This window comes from Xyrauchen texanus, chromosome 44 (assembly GCF_025860055.1).
Source record: "Xyrauchen texanus isolate HMW12.3.18 chromosome 44, RBS_HiC_50CHRs, whole genome shotgun sequence".
In the NCBI taxonomy this organism is placed as follows: Eukaryota; Metazoa; Chordata; class Actinopteri; order Cypriniformes; family Catostomidae; genus Xyrauchen; species Xyrauchen texanus.
Window position 1 is genome coordinate 13,549,967 of NC_068319.1, and position 21,968 is coordinate 13,571,934.

At 37.0% G+C, this 21,968-nt stretch overlaps 1 protein-coding gene across 13 annotated transcripts in view; it reads right to left on the reverse strand.

The window, feature by feature from the left end:
* The window catches only part of LOC127637071 (disks large homolog 2-like), a 252,995-nt gene extending 233,242 nt beyond the window's left edge, over positions 1-19,753 (reverse strand). For 6 of the 13 annotated variants that reach the window (XM_052117938.1, XM_052117940.1, XM_052117939.1 and 3 more), the window contains exons 1-2: positions 19,584-19,752; positions 6,208-6,365 (exon numbers count right to left, since the gene is read on the reverse strand). In XM_052117938.1, the coding sequence (XP_051973898.1) occupies positions 6,208-6,288 (81 nt within the window). In that variant the 5' untranslated portion in view covers positions 6,289-6,365; positions 19,584-19,752. Of the gene's footprint in view, positions 1-6,207; positions 6,366-10,732; positions 10,872-16,427; positions 16,504-17,147; positions 17,250-19,583 lie in introns of those variants that run through there. The other 7 variants (XM_052117936.1, XM_052117933.1, XM_052117928.1 and 4 more) reach the window with 5 other exon arrangements.
* Positions 19,754-21,968: the final 2,215 nt, after the last annotated feature.

Here is a 21,968-nt window from a genome sequence, read left to right on the forward strand (position 1 = left end):
TCACTGTTATGTTTCCATGACTTTCCAAAAGAGGAATAAAAAATGAAGAGCGGTGGACTACGGCAGTCAGAAGACAGAAAGATGCCAAATTTACAGCTGTATTTGAAACGTCATTGCAGCGTTGACAGAGTTGAAAGGGTCTATTAAGATCTAAAACTTGCATCCGAGAAACCTGTTGACGTTTCCATAAAAAAACATGAATGGAGTGGAACTATGCAGGTGATCTCATTGTGGACCACCAATTAGTTTTGGTGGTGACTCAATCATGGCTAATCTCTGACTACTGAAGTAATCCGTCTGCCTCTACACCAACTGAGATATATTTAATTACACGAGGACATGCTTGACCTGGATCACACTTTGCACAAACACTTATAGGACAGCATTCAAATTAAACACAATCAGATTACAGTGTGATCTTGAAAACATGCTTTTTAGCTCTGCCGTCAAATAGCCAGTTTAATTGTGTTTAATTATATAGAGTGCAATTGTTTTTCAACTCTGGGGCATTTTTGGGCTGCCACCAGCAATTTTTCACACTCAAATTTAAAAGCTCTTCATTCACACAAACTGTGGACATATTGCCAACAATTGCTCATTTTTCAATGGTGGTGCTCTAACAAATTTTAGCCCTTACTAATTTTCAGTTCATGTACCACCCCTATTGTTTCATTGAATATCTCGGCCTCTGAGTGGACTAGAAGCTCAATCTAGGTGTCATTAGTTGAGTAACTTTTTAGGAGAAAAAAAATACCTTTATAGTAGGTTTAAAAGTGGGTACTTCTTACTCTCACTCAAGTAAATTTCTATTTAAATTTTTTTGACTTTTACTTCTTTACAATGGGCACATTACTAAGTCATCAGTGCTGCAGCATCAAACATCTTCAAAGTGAAACATTTACTTCGCTCCGCATAGTGAAAAAAAGAATAGTTTGTCATGCAATGCCTTCATTTAACACTGTAAAGGTATTAATGGAAAGGAGGAGGCGAGAACCGGCTTGACAATAGCAATGATATTTAATTAAGAACTTAAACCAAAAGACACACACATATGATGGACAGCTGCCCGTAAACTCTCTCTCTGTCACACCACCGTCCACAGTCGGCCTTTATCCCTCTCGGAGGCTTGATTAGCCTGATAAGGGGCCGGGTGTGTAGAATCACGACCCGCCCTCCACCCTGTCAAAAACACCAAGACAAGAGGATATTTCAAGATTAAAATTACAGCTTCAACTTAAGGCAGTACGCTGAGGTAAGTTTTGTTTATGCTAACACAGGCTTTTCTGTGTAATGTGATGGTAATTTTCAGGGTGATTCTGTAAGTGGACTCTTATGACATAATTTTTTAAGTGTACATTTTTAAATCAGTGCAGCAATATATATCAATGCTCTTCATCCCGCATGTCATGAGAAGTATTTACGCATTTACCACGCGCCCTCGCGGGGGTATTGGAAACTATTGCAGTTAAATCCATAAATCCATGTAAATGTAAATAAATGTCTTGGCTCTGCTGTTCGCGTGATTGACAACTGGAGCGTGAACAGACAGCATTTCTGCACATGCACAGAGAGGTGCACGGGGGGTGCTTGAGATGTGCGGGCATGAGGCGATCATATGTGGAAGAGAGTGGATGTGTCCAAAGTCATTCACTCATTCACTATTTCATATATAGTGAATGGCATTTAGTGCACTATATCTTAGCAGTGAGTGAACGAAATGAGTGAGTGAATTTGGACGCTGACATATACACCAAGCGTCGGAGCTCTGGGGCTGTCACAGAAACTTTAAAAACTATCACATATGAACTTTTAAAAAACTTGGGCCTTACCTGTTATTCTATAAATAACTATAGATATAATAGCTATATATAAAAGTGGCGGTGGCGTAGTGGGCTAAAGCACTGCACTGCTAAGCAGAAGGTTGTTGGTTCGATCCCGCCACCACCATTGTGTCCTTGAGCAAGGCACTTAACTCCAGGTTGTTCCGGGGGGATTGTCCCTGTAATAATTGCACTGTAAGTTGCTTTGGATAAAAGCGTCTGCCAAATGCATAAATGTAAATGTAAATGTTATTCTTATTAAATAATATATTAATACAATAAATCTTCATTCTGTTTGTCATTTTTAACATATATTGTATGTTAATATAAAGAGTAAACACATTTGATCAAATAAAGAGTACATTTTAAAATGTATCGCTATGTTTTGCCTCTCTATATGGTATTATGTTATTTTAATCAAGTAATGATTTGTCAAAAAGTAATTTAATTAATTCAGCATGAAATAAAACATTGCAGGAGTGAAGGAAGCAGTAAACTCCCATCTGGTACAGTGGTGGATTGTGGGCAATAAACAGTTGTCTTGTGTAACATCAAATCTACACTCGAAATTAGAGTGCATTATTGTGTGTAGTAATGAGTAAACAAAAGTAAGGAAAGATCTGACAAGAGCCCTTAAAGGGATAGTTCACTCAAAAATTAAAATTCTCATTATTTACTCACCCTCATGCCACCCCAGATGTTTATGACTTTCTTTCATCTGCTAAACTAAAATGAAGATTTTTAGAATACTTTCTCAGCTCTGTAGGTCCATATAATGCAAGTTAATGGGTCGCTAAAGCTAAACAAAATAACATATCAGCATAATCAGCATAAAAGTAAGACTCCAGTGTTTAAATCAGTATCTCCAGAAGTGATGTGATAGGTGTGGATGAGAGACAGATCACCTTCACATTCTTCTTCTTGTGTTTTTGGTGATTCACATTCTCTGCATATCGCCCCCTGCTGTCTATCTGTTTTACACCCACATCTATCATGTCTCTTCAGAAGACATGGATTTAACTACTGGAGTCTTATGGATTACTTTTGTGCTGCCTTTATGTGCTTTTTGGAGCATAAAGATAAAAATCTTAATTTGTGTTCTGCAGAAGAAAGGAAGTCATACACATCTGAGATGGCATGAGGTTGAGTAAATGATGAGAGAATATTAATTTTTGGGTAAACTATCCCTTAAAAGTGATAGCTCAGCCATAATTTAAAATTCTGTCATAATTTCCCTAATGTTGTTCCAAACCACTGTGACGCTTTGCATTATGTGGAACAAAAAATATGTTAGACAGAATGTTAGGGACTAACAGTCTTCGCTCATCATTCATTGTAAAAATATGGAGTGAAAAAATTCACTGAAATTAAATAGTGACTGAAATTATATAAGTGACAAAAATACTGTCTTAAATCTAATTCGTGTTGCATGGAAGAAAGAAAGTCATACTGTAACGCTGGGTTCTAGGAGTGGAAGAGATGCAGGAGTAGAAACTTTTCAAACTTTTAATAGTAAACACAGGAGTTGGACAAACTATAAAGCTAAACATCACAAACTAACAATGTAACACTTCAACCTTACAACGTAACACTTTAAGGACTAACAAAGAAATGAACAAAACAGGAGGGTATATATACAAACAATGACTGATGTAGGACAGGTGAGGAGAATTGGAAACAGATTGGAAGTGATGAGGGAAGTGGATTCTGGGAGATGTAGTCTGGAGGAAAACTTTAAAATAAGTGTCCTTGAAGAACATAAGGGAGACAGACTGTGAAACATACGGGTTTGGAACAACATGATGGTGAATGATGACAGAATATCCATTAATAATATTAATAATTCTGTAATACATGTTAAATGTGTATTATGTAATGGAATATAGGGAGTTAACGTCCATTATGTAATTTGTGAAAGTAACGAGTTACTCACTACTTGAGTACTCTTTTAATTGGATACTTTCTTACTCTTACTCAAGTAGTTATTTATGTTAGTACTTTTACTTTTACTTGAGTACAGTTTTCGGCTACTCTACCCACCTCTGGAGCTGTAGAGGTAAATTTGCATTGCATCATTGTTGTGTTGTTTGTAGGCTGCCTGCCAAGACCAATTCTAATGTATTCCTCCATAAAGTAGGATTATAAATTCTAAATTGAATAAGCAATTCTGATCTGATCTAAAACTTATTTTTTTTCAGATTATTATGAAAGTCTTGTTTTACTAAACATATTAAAACTTTGATAACAATAAAACTACAGCAAATCAAATATTTTGAAATATTTAGAAAGTGCATGGAGGTTTGTTTATTTTATTATATGAAAATTATACTACCTTGGTTTGCAGTAATTAATCACAGAAAATCTCTAGTACACTAGTACAATTTTATCAGTAGGTGTTTAATTGACATGTTTTATGCCTTGTGTGAGCGCTGATGTGTCAGCAGTCCTGTGCAGCACTGCGGAACTCACCAGCATCTGAGAGGACAAAGAGAGCTGCCTGCATATTCAAAACCGCACTGTAGAGTCATTTGTATTCTTCACATATCTACAACTTCATTTATTGCCTTTAATTATACTGTCACCGGCTATTCCACACAACTTATCACAGCAGAAGCCAGAACAAGGCAGAACAACACACACACACACACACACACACACACACACACACTTTCCAGTGAGATAATGGAAAGTACTCGAGACTACTTTTATGGTGCTTTTATATAGAAACCTTTTGAATTTCATTTTGTGTTCCATAGACGAAAGAAATTCATATGGATTTGAACAAACATGAGACAGAATTCTCATTTTTGGGTGAACTATCCCTTTAAATTTCCATGAACGATGAAAGATTAGCCTTTGAGCTATAACATAACAAGCTATAACAAGAGCACTTGTATATGTCTTGAATACTATTCTGATCCTAGTGAAACTTTGTAATATGGCACTTTTGTAACACTGTCTCCTTAAGATGATTCACTTATGTTTTCCTCTTTTGTAAGTCGCTTTGGATAAAAGCGTCTGCCAAATGAGTAAATGTAAATGTAAATGTAACATTCTCCTTTGGGATAGCTTTGCCTCACTAACATCAGCATTTGAAATACTGTAAAACAAAATGATTACTGTGGAGATTTAATGGTATTTAAAAAATAGCAATAAGGCAAAGGGAACAGCAGATGTTGGAGTTCTCAGAGGCTGCAGACCTTTTTTTGTCCACTGACTGTGCTGAAAAATAAAACCTCCCCCAAGGGAACTGTCCTCCCTTCAACTGGCCTATACAACAAGTTATAGACTACAGAATGATAGAACCAAAATAAATCACCAAATTATCATAGATCCACCAGAAAAGAGGGAAAATGTCCCCACAAGGATAATAAAACCTGAAATTACCTACACTGTGTGGACCAGCTAACAAAAATGTTTCTTAAAGTGTTAGGTTAGGTTAGGTCTCACTATATGATTTTTGGATCGCAGACAGATTTCTGAGGTCTATGACAAAACTCCTGTATCGTAATAATAATAATTACTCACATTTATAAAGCGCTTTTCTAGGCACAGAATCGTAGCCAAATGGGTACTCACTATGGTCGCCGATGCTCGTTAAGTATGAGCAGTTCAGCGATGTGGTCTAAGCTGTCACAGACTGATCTGTTGTGTAGTATGTGTGCTGATGTGTAGTATATGTGCTCGCATTTCCTTACCCATACTTACGTAAAGTATGTTTCTGGCCTATGTAACGGCCTTACATATGTTAGGGGCATTCACACTGCCAGCAAATGACAAGTAGACATGATTGTAACACAGTTAAAATGGGCACGGAAGAGGCAGGAACCGGACAAAGCATCAAAATAATATTTTAATGAAAACACAAACATAAACTCAAACACACGGCAGCTGCGTGTGGCTCTCTCTCTCTCCCAAACTGCCACATCCGGCTCAGCCTTATCCCTCTCCTCGGCTGATTAGCCCGATTAGGGGCCGGCCGTGCGCACTCATGGCTCAGCCCCGTCCAGCCCTCCTCCTCATCACAATGATCTCATATATTTTTGATGAGAGCTAGCAAGTCCACATTCCAGTTATTGGCAACAGGATGTGGACTTGTCGAACTTTATGCAAACGTGAAGTAATTTTGTTCTAGATCATTTGTCTGTAAACACATACATGGATATAATAAAAACATTATTTGTGGAAGATCATGTGAGTTTGATCCATACACTGATAGATTGTTCACCCTGTTAATAATTTAATGCATTAAGCACTGGTGCAGGTTATAAAAAAACAATGAAATCCAGTGACAGATTCCCTGGCGGTGTGAACGGGGCTTTAGAAAGCAGCAAATTAATGGTAGATTGTTAGTCATATATGTAAAAAAAAATTATTTACGTCTTACCTCTAGTGGTGTCGAGTCCGGCTGTGGACCCTCGGTTGGGGACTTCGAGCCAGTGGCATTGTGTTCCCAATGCTCAGCCATGTGATTAAACTCAGCCAGCTTCTGTTCACAGCTCTTTTGAGAGTTCAACAGGGTCACTTCATAAAACTCCTGGATATCTACATAGAGAGAGTGAGAGAGAGAAAGAGAGTGAGAGAGAGAGAGAGAGAGAGAGAGAGAGAGAGAGAGAGAGAGAGAGAGAGTGTGAAATGTTGAAGGCACAGTAAGTGTCTTTTAATACCCACTGGAATGCTGCTGTAGTTTCCACACCACACTGTCTAAATGGGTTTTTGGATTAAAAACCAACATAATCTCTCACTGGTGGCAGATCACATTAAATGCAGGCAATTTATTAGATTGATTCATTGGCATATAAATGAACCACGTACAGTATGAGGAAAAAAGAGTGCAAGAGAGATACAAACAGAGATAGAGTGACAGAAAGAACAGATGAACACAGAAGGCTAGAAATTTGAGTGGCAGTCACGGTACAGATTCATTTGTGTTTCTTGGTCAAAAAGTGTGATTAGAGACACATTTCTACCTATTTCTATGTCCACATATTATTTTAAGATAAGACGCAAAAGCCATTATGTTAAGTGGGGTTAAATGAGGTCAGAGGCTCTGTGAGTAGTGTTGATATTGTAGGTCAACTTTCTTCTGTCCTACCTCGAGGGATGCACAAAAGAGACTGTGGAAATGGCCCAATATTGAAACTAGATTGCAAGCACTCGCAGGGACCATCTGGAAGGATCTGTTCTCAGTCTGAACACAGATTTAAAAGCGACAGCTACATTAAACCACAATGAATGGTGGGTTAAAGTCAACAGCTCTGCCTCGAATTCAGCCACCATATGCTATGGTAAACGCTACATGTCCTGCCTAGAAATGAGCTAAGCGCATGCTTTGAGATAAAGGAAAGAACATTCTGTGAGTTTGCGGTGCCCATATGGAATGCAGGGATAAAATGTTCAGAGAATTACTGTTTTTGATGAGACATTTTTTCAGTATAAAGAAAGCAACAGAAAAAGTAGAAATAAAAAATAAAGATCCTTTAATCAGGTGCTTAAACTGATGATATTATGGAACACATACAATAATGTGCTATGTTATCCAAAGTTTCAGGCAAAATACCATATTACATAATAAATTAATGTGGGATCTAGTATAAACAGTGTAAAAATATTTGTCCTTTCTTTTTATAACTGTAGCTGGGTTTCCATCAAAATGTTGCTAATTTTTAATGTGCATTTCTGAAAATTAAACTAAAGAAAATGCAAAAAATTTCACATTTCCATAAACTGTAATTGCGCATTATCTTGAGGGAGCCCGCCTTTTTGTCATGGAGCAGCTGAAAGACCTCTTTGTTTCGGGAGAGGTTTATTTACTGTAATAAAGCAATTGTACATTATGTTATTAAATTCTGCCAGGAGACGTCGCAGAATAAGTGCAATAGCTCACATAACGAGTGCACAATTGGCTATTCCCATTCACCGACTGCCTCCATAAACCTGGTATCGCCACGCTCAAAACAGTTCTGGTGGATTGTGAGGACCCACTTTAACGATGATCTGCAGGTGAAGTACTACGTTTGAAGAATTGTGTGCCATGGTCGGGCATTTCGTTGAGCCATTTCATTGAGCAATCCACCTCCTCCTAGCGCATTACATTTTATGCACATTTTGAGAGTTTATTTGCATATCAAGCGTTCCATTCAGGAATTCTTCAGCGCATTTTGAAAATGTGCTAAATAACAATAAAAATTGTTGGAAGGAAATGCAGCTAGTGATGGCTAATCCAAAATTACCAAAGTTTTTGCAGTAACAATGAATGCAATAACTATTATATTTTGGCAGAAAATAGGGTTAAAAGGGAAGATTTTTGTAAGGTACGGCATATGAAAGAAAAGGCAAACTTGCAGTGGTGCAAAACTATCCCAAAAACAAGTATAATGAGGCAATATCACACAAAGAATGTTGTGTTCTGAATATTGTGATGATATCCAGACCAACAGCACGACTGCGAGTGTGATATTGCTTTTATAGAACAGTTCAACAAACAAGTAAATAATATTTAATTACTAAGGCTGGGAGTCAATTCCAAACAGAATCAATTCTTTGATTTAAAGGTGATTTGAAGGCTGATACATCTGTGAATATGCCACCTACCATACCGGCAATGAACAAGGCATCTCTTTAGTGATTATATTGGCTAAACCAAGGAACATGGCTACTACTGTGACAGTTAATGCTGGTAATACCCGGTCATCATGGCGTGCTGTGAATTGTCCAATGGCCATCTGGAAGTGGACCGTAGTAAACAGAAACACGACAACACATTGAAAACGGACAATCCAGATAACGCGGCCTGCATATAGAGCGAGTACAAGTTGACACAACAGCCCTCGGACAACGCAAAGACATCAGCTGTATGGTGTCTTTGATTTTGGTATTGTACTGTTTGCATTTTGATATTGATATTGCACTGTTAATTAAAAGATTTCACTTTTCCTCCCATTTTTTCTAAAGAATGGAGAAAATGTTGAAGTCTTGAATCAACACTTGGAATCAATTCTGCAAACTTCTTGAATCAGAGTTCATTCCAAAATATCGGGAATTGAACAGCACTGTGAATAACTTCCGTTCAGACAAAAATTGACTAGTTAGTTTGAACATTTCTTCTCCACTTTTGGCACTTCCAAAAGATCCCAAAGCACGAAGAACAACTTGTTCTCTGCACTGCTCTTATTCTCTTTTTTCAAACTAGTGGTGTTTCATGCGAGAACAAATCTGTGTTTCTGAATGAATATTTCAAGTAAGCAAATCATTCTCATTCACTTCCATTATTTTGGTTGTGAACGAATCAGTTGATTCAAAGATTTAATGACTCCCTAATAACATAAAAGACACTCATTTGCCACAACTTGCAGGCATAAAGATCTGCAGAAATTGTCAGTGAGCGAAATTCAAATAGCTAGTCATAGAACAATATCCAAATCCCCAGCACTGTTTGGAATGCCAAAGTGAAAGTGAAGTGATACAAATAGTGAAGCATCCCTATCAATGCCAAATTCTTGGAACACCGCTTGGCCAATCAGATCTGAGGTCCTGAACTGTTATATAAAGGTAGTTGACATGAAATGTTAAGCAGTGATCACAGTGTGACATGCAATGCTCCTTCTTAAACTATTTAAAAACGTTTTCTAATTCCTGTATTATTATTATTACAAATGCCGTTTTTATGATCTTAATTGAGAGACTATATGGAATAATTGTACATTTAAAAACTCACACCAAAGGACTATTTAAGTGAATGGGGGGAAACAAATAATGATTAAATGTGGGAAAAACTTGGTGACCAGTTACAGCACCCAAAATACCATTGTGACGAGGAGAAGGGCGTGCCCGGACCGTGGGGGTGCACGGTCGGCACTGAATCAGCTGGAGAGCGAGATAAAGGGGAGCCAGAGATGCCAGTTCGAGAGATAGAGAGACACGTGGCCCCTGTATGAGGGCATTATGTTGTTTTATGTTGAATTTCTGTCATTAAAGTTACGTTGACTGTTCTGTCGGTTCCCGCTTCCTCCTAGCCCACTTTACCCGTTACATTGGTGCTGAAACCAGGGAGGAAGGAGGGATGCGCTGTCATGGGGTCCTCACCGCTACTGTCCGCCAGGGTTTTTATGACCTTAACTGTGAGACTATATGGAGTAATTGTACTTTAAAAAGTCACACCAAAGGACTATTTAGAGAACAGAATAAAACAGATTAAAAGTGGGAAAAACTTGGTGACCAGTTACAGCACCTAACATTTCAGCTTTCCATTACAAATTCATATAAATCTAACATTAAAACTTGATGTTGAATTAAAAAGAAACGTTCATGCTCATGTTATTTCTCAACAAAACAAAATAGAAAAATGTATGTGCGTAAAAACACGCACATAGCTAAACATATTTCATGATGAAGATTGCCCACATTGGTCAAAAGAACCACAAAAGCACTTTGCATGTGATAATGAATGCAAAGCTATTCTGAAGACAATGTTCCCAAAGCTGTACAATAAAACTGCTATTTTCATCCTAACAATAGAAGCATCTTTCAAGCAGGTGCCAGCAGCCCATTCCATCTTAAAGAGAAAGAGCGTTCATTTACATTTAAATAAAGCCCTAATCACAAGACTGTTTGTTACTCCTCCAACATATGCCTGGCTGGTCCAGCAAGTTCAACACATATCAGTAACACTAAGTAAACATGACAAATATAGTTTTTTCAAGCAAACACCAATACGCTTACTCAAAATGTGATTCTGCCTCTGAAGTGGAAGGATAAATTGAGAGTGAGACAATCAAAGACTTAAATGTATGCAAATCCCGCATCTCAAAAAGACATGGGTGACAATTTGAGAAACAGTGACGCAAACTGGTAAAAGACAGACATTTTTACAAACAGTTTTTTTTTAAAGCATTAAGTTTAAATAAACTTACAGAGCTGTAAAACTCATCTGTTCTCCACTGACATGTTGCACAAAGTGTCATTATTTAACAGCAGGAAGTATTGTGTGTGTGTGTGTTTAGTGCCAGATGCCTGATCTAGCAGCATGCGAACAGCCAGCTTAATCCTCGCAAAGGCCTCCTGTTCACTTCAATTCTGACAATGACCTTACACACACACACACACACACACACACACACAGCTATTTCTGATCATTACTTCAAAAGCTTTGTTTTCTGTTGCCTTTAAAGCTGTTTAGCACTCTAAAACATGTCCTCTGTTCATCTCTGAGAGCCTCTAACAGAGCCAATACGACTGCTCTCCCTGTCTCTACTTATACTTGTATAAGAGCAGGTGGCGGCTGATGATGTCCCTGTGTTTGTGTGTGTGGCTGTAGGATGGACTGGTGCAGCTGGCACAGAGTTTAGGTCAGTTGAACTCAGGCTGCAGAGCTGAACCCATAAGGACAGAATTTCTGCTCAGATCATTTTAAAGGGGTAGTTAATTCAAAAGATTCTGTTTTTAAATCTAGAATGGTTCAAACATGATATTGATACTTGCTAATGCTCTGCTAGAGCACTGCAGCATTTCTTGCATTGTGATGTAATAAGGTGTGGAACAGTTGTTGTTACTTAGCCATTATAATTAGACATGGCCAATAAGACAATATTTTCCAATACACTCTACTTATATATTTAGCTACAAGCAGCAATGAGCAGCAGTGGTGTGTACAGATGCATGGCCTATAATTTGACTGGCAACCCCAGGTGCCACCCCAATGGTACTTGGTAGTTTCCCAAGTCAGTGGCGGGCCATCAATAAAACCATGTAGAACCTCATGTGGTTAAAATCGAAGCGGGAAGCAATGTCAAGAAATGACATTACGTTATTCGAGTGGACTGGGGGAAACAATGCATACAGTATTTCTAAATTAAATATGGCTTGAACCCACACTTTAGATCGGACTGTATTTCACATCCGCGAGGCCACAGCACTAAAGTGCACCTGTAAACAAGATATCCTTGAGCATTCAAGTATATGCCACTCTGTTCTTAGTAAATCAGATTCCCATGCCCCTAAAAGTCACATAAAAATTAACTATGGATGCTTACTTCATGTCAGTCTATTTATGACAATAGTCAAAATAAAAAGAGTTACAGAATGTACGCTTCTTGGGTGCCTAACAAAAGAACCAATATGAGTTGGTTCTTTTGTTTAGACAGAATGGTTATTTGAGATCACTCATTACTCTTTATAATGTCACTGGCATTTATAGTAAACAGTCAGGACATCAAGGTTGATCTATGTTATTGAACATCAGTGTTATACAGTGAAGCAGCATTTGAGGTTATCTTTGATGTTGGCACTTAATATAGCCACAATAGATGTACACACACAGGGAGTGGTGCATTATAGGTCATAAGTGTTCCAATTAACAGAGCTATGTTTCCAGTCCAGTACTGTTGTCAGCTCAACCAAGTGTGTAATATGTTGGGGCTGCAACAGGCAACATGTCACTAAGAGCAAGCACCAGGTGCACAACCTTTAGCTCATGTCCCAGCCAAACTCATCCGACAAAAAGCCAGCTCTGCCTACCATAGATTTCAGAAAGTCTGTGTTAATCTATGGACACTTGATTAAATAACCAATTTAGCAATGGGAATAATTAGGATTTATCTTTAAGATTGAAATCTAATTAATATGAGAGTTCTCTTTTGCTTTTGTTTTCTAGTTGTTATCTTGAATAGCATGGATGATTGATATGGGGTTTTCAATGACTGCTGTCAATAATGATATCTAGATGTACAGTGTGGTTAAATGTATATATAAAAAATATATAATTTCCTTCAAAACCAGATTTTGTTTATTTTTCAAATTTTGTATCATTGTATGCAGAAACTCATCTTTGGTTCTAATTACAGAATGTGACTGATGTGGTTCAGTTCTTGTGGGCTGGGGGAAATAACTTATCCACTTGGTTTCCAAGGCAACCAGAAAGAAGAACTTGAAAGATTCATATTCATAATCACATTAGTCAATGCATGAACTCTTTTCTTCACAAGACCAACCCGTAGACATACAGACAGAAGTATGCACACACATTCACATGCTGCCAATAGGCAGCTGCTTCTCTTATGTAATGGATGGATGGATGGATGGATGGTGTGGGCTCCAGGCTGTAATCTCACTCCTCTCCAGGGAGTGATTATTCCAGCTCCTTATGCTACCCACCACTGCAACAGACACACACTCACACACCTACTTAACTCCTGACGCTGACTCCCGCCTCTGTGATTCTCCATGATTCATAAAATCACTCTTGGCCTTCCATCTAAATGAGTTACAACCACTTCAGTCATTGTAAAACAAGAATACTCTGGGCAAACGTTCACATTTTATCAATTTATAACTACCTTAATTTATTTACTATTTTGAAGGATTCGTTCATTTACATGTATGCATTTGGCAGACGCTATTATCCAAAGTGACTTACAGTGCCCTTATTACAGGGACAATCCCCCCGGAGCAACCTGGATTTAAGTGCGGTGGTGGCTGTGGGGATCGAACCAGCGACCTTCTGATTACCAGACGTTATGTGATTTAGCCCACTTCACCAACACCACTCTACTTGTGCTTTTTCTATGGACCACAGAAATTAATATTAACAAAAAATGTGAAACCTTTTTTTTAATCAGTGTTTTTGTTTGGTTTTGTAGTAAAAAATATGGCACAAACCTGGTGTGTCATGGTACACACGAGAAGCAACTAAAAGTTGGTGTTAAGTTGGTGTTCTACCATATGATTTTAATGGGTGGAAGGTACAATTATTAGTGCATAACAATTCAAATTTCTGTTCCTCATACAAAGCTATCAATCACTTTAAAAGACTTGGAATATACTGTAGCACACAAGTTGTATGGACTACTTACTGTACAATCACTGAGCACTTTATTAGGAACACTATGGTGGGCATGGTCTTCTGCAGTTGCAGCCCATCCGCCTCAAGTTTTGATATGTTGTGCATTCTGAGATGCTATTCTGCTCTCTCCAATTATACAGAGTGATTATCTGAGTTACTGTAGTCTTTGTCAGCTCAAACCAGTCTTGCCATTCTGCGTTGACCTCTCTCATCAACAGGCGTTTCCATCTGCAGAACTGCCACTCACTGAATGTTTTTTATTTTTGGCACCATTCTGAGTAAACTCTGTAACACTGGAAATCCCAGGAGATCAGCAGTTACAGAAATACTCAAAACAGCCCGTCTGGCACCAACGATCATGCCATGGTCGAAATGACTGAAATCACATTTTCTGATGGTGTATGTGAACATTAACTGAAGCTCCTGACCCGTATCAGTGTGATTTTATGCATTACACTGCTGCCACACGAATGATTGATAAGATAATCACATGATGATCATGTAGGTGTTTTATTTTTTTACAGGTGTACCTAATGAAGTGCTCAGTGAGTGTATATGGTGCTTTTATGGTTCTTTTTTTTTGTCTTTTTTGGAACTTGGCAGTATGAGGGTGCCTTCACACTAGCACATTTGGTGCACATCCAGGTTCGTTTGACGTCAAAATTCGGCTGAATGATGTGAACGCTCTGAATCACCATCCATTTTCATTGAATGAAAAAAAAACCCTGGATACTTATGGATAAATGCTTAACTTTTCATTTTGTGTTCCATAGAAGTGAAAAATCATAAAGGTCTGTAATGACATAATTTCCCCTAGAAATAGCTCATTTCGTTTGGTGAATGGAAGATAACATCATAGGACTGCCACACATCAGATGGTCCATATTTATCATTAGAATCTCACATTTAGAAAACTGAAAATGTTGCTATTCCAAAATACACCACTAAATTGCTCCCACTCTTTACTCCAGATACTGATGATATGACAGGAAGAATAGCTTGCCTCACGCTCTTGGCAGGCTTTCATATTTCTGCATTTCTCCACTCCGCCAACGGACTCACAATATAATCTGACAAAACAAGATTTGCTCATTATGGAACAAATAATTACATTTAAGACCAGCTGAAGGCCTGATTTCACATTATTAGAATGTGTAAAACATGTTTGGTCGTGAAATCTTTTTAAATAAATAAAATAGTCAAAGAGAATGTTTAAATGATTTGCTCATATTGATATTCAGAAAGACTCAAGGCCATTTTAAAAGCTTGAAGAATATACTTAACATTTATCAGCAAGTATCAGGTTAATCCTTAATGGCATTGCCTAATCTTATGAAAAAAATTTATAAACAAAATTTCAACTTGATAGCATGTTTTAACCATCCTCCATCCTGTTTGTGGTCATAAAGGACAGATATAAAACACAAATAAATGCAATGAATTTTCACATGCTAAAATTCTCTGATTGTTGTGCACAATGTAGTGCTAAACCCTACCAATTGTTAATTTTTTATTAAATTATGTTTTATTTTTTCCATTCTACAATGTGGCTAGGGTCAAATTGACCAAATTAATTACCAAATTAATAATTTTCCAAAATGTCCATATTTTATTTTATTTTAGATGTACTTTAATTGGGTCTCTGGCACAAGTAGTTAAAAAAAGAAAAACATTGAAGTCAATTTCAATTAGAGGTAGACCTATATATCGGTTTTATCGATTAATTGGTGCTAATAGTTGCTTTTTGGGATTATCATTTATCTGCACAAATCTATGTCGATAGTTGCCAATAGTTTTTATATAATTTTATAATTTCAAAATAAGAGTCCCTGGTGTGTGTCGGCATTGTTTATACTTAAACGTCCCATGTTATGTACCAAATTATGGGGATTTTGTTTGAACAAAAAAACTGCAACATGGAGTTTATTCATTTTGGATGTTATATATTGATTTTAAAAACTATCGGCCGATAAATCAGTTTTTAGCCTTTCCCACAACCTTAGTTAGAGGTATCGGCCTTTGATCTCAATAGAATATTTGGGTTAATAAAACTGTGCATGCACATCTTTTAATGTACTCTCTACCCTGATAAATCTAAGCCCAGATAAAAGTTTCACCCTACCTGGAATACCACATCTGGAGCTTCATAACAGCTGAAAGAACAACATATATTCTATACTCTGCTATAAGCAGTTATGGATATTATTAACAGAACTAATTTGCTACAGTGCTGCCTAGTGCTCCGCTAAATTTAGCACTGAGAGAAACATGCTGAATTACATCACTACCTTTACTCATTTTTGTCTTCTAGAAATAAGTTTTTCTTGCAGGCTGCTCACTATGACACTGGAACCCTTTTGGCTGAATGCCTGTGTTACCATGGAGACAGGCAGAGACTGCACATCTCTTATAATACTTAAAGGACCATGGCAGGTGAACATCTGACTCACAGAACTGCCTCAGTCAGAGTCACAATTATTGTTCTTCATAATTACGTCCTAGACCAACACTCAAGCAAAGTTAAAGGGGGATTTTAAAGTCATAGAGAAAATGGTTCCAAAAGAATAATTTCATTCTCTATGCAAAGTGTGGTCTTTGAAAACGTCCCCCATTGACACACCGATGACATCAAAAAGGCATTGTCTTTGAAAGTTCTCTCAACAAGTTTCAATTGTTCATCACAGAGCTTGGAAATAAAGTTTAAAAGGTAACAAGTTGATTTATCATAGAAACAATGAACACAAATATCACTTCTGTCATTTACTCACCCTCATGCTTTTGAAAGATCCAAACCTGTATGACCTTTTCTGTTCCATGGAATACAAAATGAGATGTTAGGCAGAGTGACAGCATCACTGTCATTGTATGACAAAAAAATGCAATTGTGTGAATGGGGTCTGAGGCTATCAATACCAAAAATTCTGCCTAACTTCGATTTTTGTGTCTGACGGAATAAAGTAAGTCATATTGGGTTTAGAACAACAAGAGGGTGACATAATTATGACATAATTTTCATTTTTGGATGAACTGTCACTTTAAACCTGCTATTCTCTGACCACACAGAACTAAAGTGCTCCATCTGCTGGAAAAACAGAGTTACAACAACAGCCAGAAAACATCTTGAATCTCTCTCTCTATATATACATATACACACACACACACACACACACACACACACACACACACACACACACACACACACACACACACACACACACACACACACACACACACACGAGGTCAAAAGTTTGGAATAATATACAGATTGTGCTCTTAGGGAAAGAAATTGGTACTTTTATTCACCAAAGTGGCATTCAACTGATCACAAAGTATAGTTAGGACATTAATAATGTGAAAAATTACTATTACAATTTGAAAAAAATACTCCATGTGCAGCAATGAAAGCTTTGCAGATTCTTGGCATTCTAGCTGTCAGTTTGTCCAGATACTGATGTGACATTTCACCCCACACTTCCTGTAGCACTTACCATAGATGTGGCTGTCTTGTCGGGCACTTCTCACGCACCTTTCAGTCTAGATGATCCCACAAAAGCTCAATGGGGTTAAGATCCATAACACTCTTTTCCAATTATCTGTTGTCCAATGTCTGTGTTTCTTTGCCCACTTTAACCATTTCTATTTGTTTTTCTGTTTCAAAAGTGGCTTTTTCTTTGCAATTCTTCCCATAAGGCTGCACCCCTGAGTCTCCTCTTTACTGTTGTACATGAAACTGGTGATGAGCGGGTAGAATTCAATGAAGCTGTCAGCTGAGGACATGTGAGGCAGTCTATTTCTCAAACTAGAGACTCTGATGTACTTATCCTCTTGTTTAGTTGTACATCTGGTCTTCCACATCTCTTTCTGTCCTTGTTAGAGCCAGTTGTCCTTTGTCTTTGAAGACTGTAGTGTACAATTTCAAGCATTGTATAGCCTTCATTCCTTAAAACAATGATTGACTGATAAGTTTCTAGAGAAAGAGAGTTTCTTTTTTGCCATTTCTTATCTAATATTGACCTTAAGACGTGCCAGTCTATTGCATACTGTAGCAACTCCAAAACAAACACAAAAGACAATGTTAAGATTCATTTAACGAATCAAATAGCTTTCAACTGTGTTTGATTTAATGGCAAGTGATTTTCTAGTACCAAATTAGCAATTTAGCATGAATACTCAAGGATAAGGTATTGGAGTGATGGCTGATGGATATGGGGCCTGTCTAGATTTGATCAAAAATCACCTTTTTTCAAATAGTGATGGTGCTGTTTTTTACATCAGTAATGTCCTGACTATACTTTGGTACTTCTGTACCAAAATCTGTACATTATTCCAAACGTTTACGCCAGTATATATGTATATATATGTATATATATATATATATATATATATATGTATATATATGTATATACACACATAATAAATATATACACATTGTATATATATATATATATATATATATATATATATATATATATATATATATATATATATATATATATACATTGTATATATATATATATATATATATATATATATATATATATATATATACCCACAAGATGGCAACATAATTCTCTCTGAATAAAAGCAAGATTTGAACCCACTGTCATAAATAAGGAGAGAAGCAGAGGTGGGCTCAACAGTTTCTGTGTGGTCGTACTCAGGAGATGAAGGCTTGGTAAGAGAAATGTTCACATTGCATTTGCATCTTTAGGCTAGCATTGGTATCTTCCTAGAAGCTCTGTTGTCCTTGAGGGCATCTAATAATTTACAGCCATCTGTTTCAGAGGTGGGGCCAAGCCTGGTATCCAACACAAATGCATGTGGCATCGTGTTTCAGTAAACATTGGCTTATTATAAACTCAAATTATATGATCAATTTAGCTTGACTATTTTTCACGCAGCATTCAAATTCTGCCGCAGCACACAACACTTTAAAACTAGAGTTTAGGCAAGCTAAATTATTTTGGACAACACAAGTATGGGTAAACAGGCAACACTGCTAACCATGCAACAAAGATAATTGATTTTAGAATTCTTTAGATTCTTTAAAAGGGATAGTTAAAAAAATTCTGCCATCATTTACTCACAATCATGTCATCCCACACCCATAAGACTTTATTCAGTAGAAAACACAAAATGACATTTTTGGCAGTATGTTAGTCACCATTTACTTTCATTGCACCTTTTTTCCATACAATGAAAACGAATGGTCAGTGAGGCTGTCAGTACCAAACACTCTCCAATCTATGTTTGTGTTCCACAGAAGAAAAAAATCTTAAATGGCAAGGGGTTTAAAAGGCAAATAAATGACAACATGATTTTCATTTTTTGATGAACTATCCCATTGAACTTGTAGTGATAAAACTCTCAACCTCTCCATGTTTGATTCTCACCCAAAAGGTTAATCAGTGACATTTATATCCCCAGTTGGTCACACGTCTTTTTGCTATACAAATGATCAGGTCATTGTTCAGTAAACTAGAACTTTACGTAGCAAAAATCATAAAATGATATGCATATATTTTTGCTCTACTGTGTTTGCGTGGAACAACTGTGAATGGAACACAAAATCTAGTGAGTTAATATGAGGCTTTTCAAATAGTACTGTAACATTAATGGTTTAACAACATGCAAGCACATTAAAATTAGCAATCTAACAACCTCAATGGTTTCAAAATCCTGTTGTAACAGGTGCAGACAGTGGTCTCCGTGACTCACTGGATACAGTCTGGAAGAGCTTTATACCAAAACCTTTCATGCCGCTGATCTGACATGAAGATTGCGGCAGTGCATTTCATGCCCCCAATCATACAACATGAAACGTTTTTTTTGGTCACAAAGTGCACTAAGAGGCACTGATCTCAGATTTGGGTCATGCATTTATCTCTGACAGCCACTGACAAAGGGTTTTACCCACTACTGACCTGTAATCACGGCCAAACTCAAAATTCTTCACCCAGAATCCATCTCCAATTTGAGGCACAGCTTTCACCATCATGTGAGGCACATAAACTCATGTCAACTTGTTCAGGGGAAAAACAAAACAGGAACAGATGAAAGAGAGGGACTGAGAGAGAGAGAGAGAGAGAGAGAGAGAGAGAGAGAGAGAGAGAGAGAGACTGGAGTGCTGCTGTCACAAAGTAGCAGAAAGAACAGCAGATAACAAACTACAGGAAGACCAGATTATTCTGGGGCATGAAAAGAAAAACACAGAAAATGCTGCTTAATCTCTTCTACCTGCAGACTTTTAATATAATCACACATATTAATGTATATGCCCTGAAATACACTGATTTGAAATAAAAAAGACCCTGTTTATGTTCTCAATAACACAATGTGCATGATTCATCTTTGCATGTTATTATTATGAAAAATACGTTCGTGTTCATAAACTTTCATCAAAATGTAATAAATTAATCTGCCTCTGAAACAACTGTCCCTTTTTGCTGATGTCACAAATTGTTCTTACCAGCTATTACTGTAACCCCTACCCTCTAACCACCTGTCTTAATTCTGGTATGTACTTTTCACAACCAGTTCACAATGGATAAATCAAGCCCCATCAAAAAAAAAAAAAATTCTCGTTGAACATTCCATTTCACTCAGAAATACTTCCCACAACAAAATAGGCAGTGAATACTGGTTCATGTTAAGATAGAAGTACACACACACACACACACACACACACACACACACACACACATACTGTATATACACAATCATTGATCCACTCAGGGCTTTGCAATCCTGATTGGATCCAGATGTCTGTGGCACAAAACTACATAACAGTAGGGTCAACTCAACTTTTGAAAGTGTTTTACAATTCAAGAATCTCTAAAACTCTAGCTTGACTGACATGTATTGTTCTTAAACTCTAGAAACTCTAGCAGATCTGACTCCTATTGTTTTAAAAATTCAGAAATGCAGGCAGACTGGACAAATATAGTTCTAGAACTCTAGGAACTCTGGAACTCTAGTGGAGCTGACTCATATTGTTCTATAACTTTAACAAAGCTGAATAGAATTATCAGGGTCCAAAATTAAAAAATATTTAATATTCCAATTTTTTGTCTGTTTACACAGAGACGATAATGGCATAGTTTTCAAAAACTTCCACTTTGAAACCTGTTTTCAAAAGTTTGCATTTTCAGGCCCCAAAACACCGTTGTTGTGTAAACGAACAGCCAAAACGCATAAAACAAATTCAGTTTTCAGTTGAAAAGTACATTTTGAGTAAACAGCCACATAGTCTTGTTGTAATAAGTGAACAAACTGAAAAAATATTTTAAATGGACTATCTGGCAACTAAATATTTAATATATTATAACACAATTCTTAAAAAACAGTTCACTTTTAAACATGCTTACAGTATTGTTTATTTGTCTCTCATGTCTGTAAAACCCACTTGTAATAATTATAAATAAAAAATAATAATGAAAATGGACAGTAAGAAATGGCTGGTAAATGTTTTAATCTAAAAAGTTAATTTCGGAATCTGGGAATTATTCTAGAAGTCTAGAAACTAGACCTCCATCACTACTGACTCAAATTGTTCTAAAACTCTAGCAGAGCTGACTTGTATTGTTCTAGAACTCTAGAAACACTAGAAGTGCTGACTCATATTGTTCTAGAACTCTAGAAACTCAAGAACTATAAATGAGCTGGCACTTATTGTTCTATAACTCTAGCAGAGCTGACTTGTATCATTCTAGATCTTTGGAAACTCTAGCAGAGTTGACTTGTATCATTGCAGAACTCTAGAAACTCTAGAAATCTAGTGGAGCTGACTCAAGAACTCCAGAAACTCTAAAACTCTAGCAGAGCTGACTTGTATCATTCTAGAACTTTATAAACTCTAGCAGAGCTGACTTTTATCATTGCAGAACTCTAGAAACTCTAGAAATCTAGTGGAGCTGAGTCATATTGTTCAATAACTCTAGCAAAGCTGAGTGGAATTATTCTAGAAATCTAGCAGAGCTGACTCATTATCCAAGAACTCTAGAAACTGTAACTGGGCTCACACGTTCTCTTCTAGAACTCTAGAAACTCTAGAATTCTAACAGAGCTGACTCGTATTGTTCTAGAACTCTAGAAACTTGAGAACTCTATTGAAGCTGACTTGTATTGCAACTATAGCAAAGCTGAGTGGAATTATTCTAGAACTCTAGCAGAGCTGACTCGTATTTCTCAATAACTCTAGAAATAACTCTAAAAACTCTAGCTGGGCTCACATGTATTCTTCTAGAACTCAAGAATTCTAACTGGCTTGTATTGTTCTATAACTCTAGCAGAGCTGGCTTGTATTGATC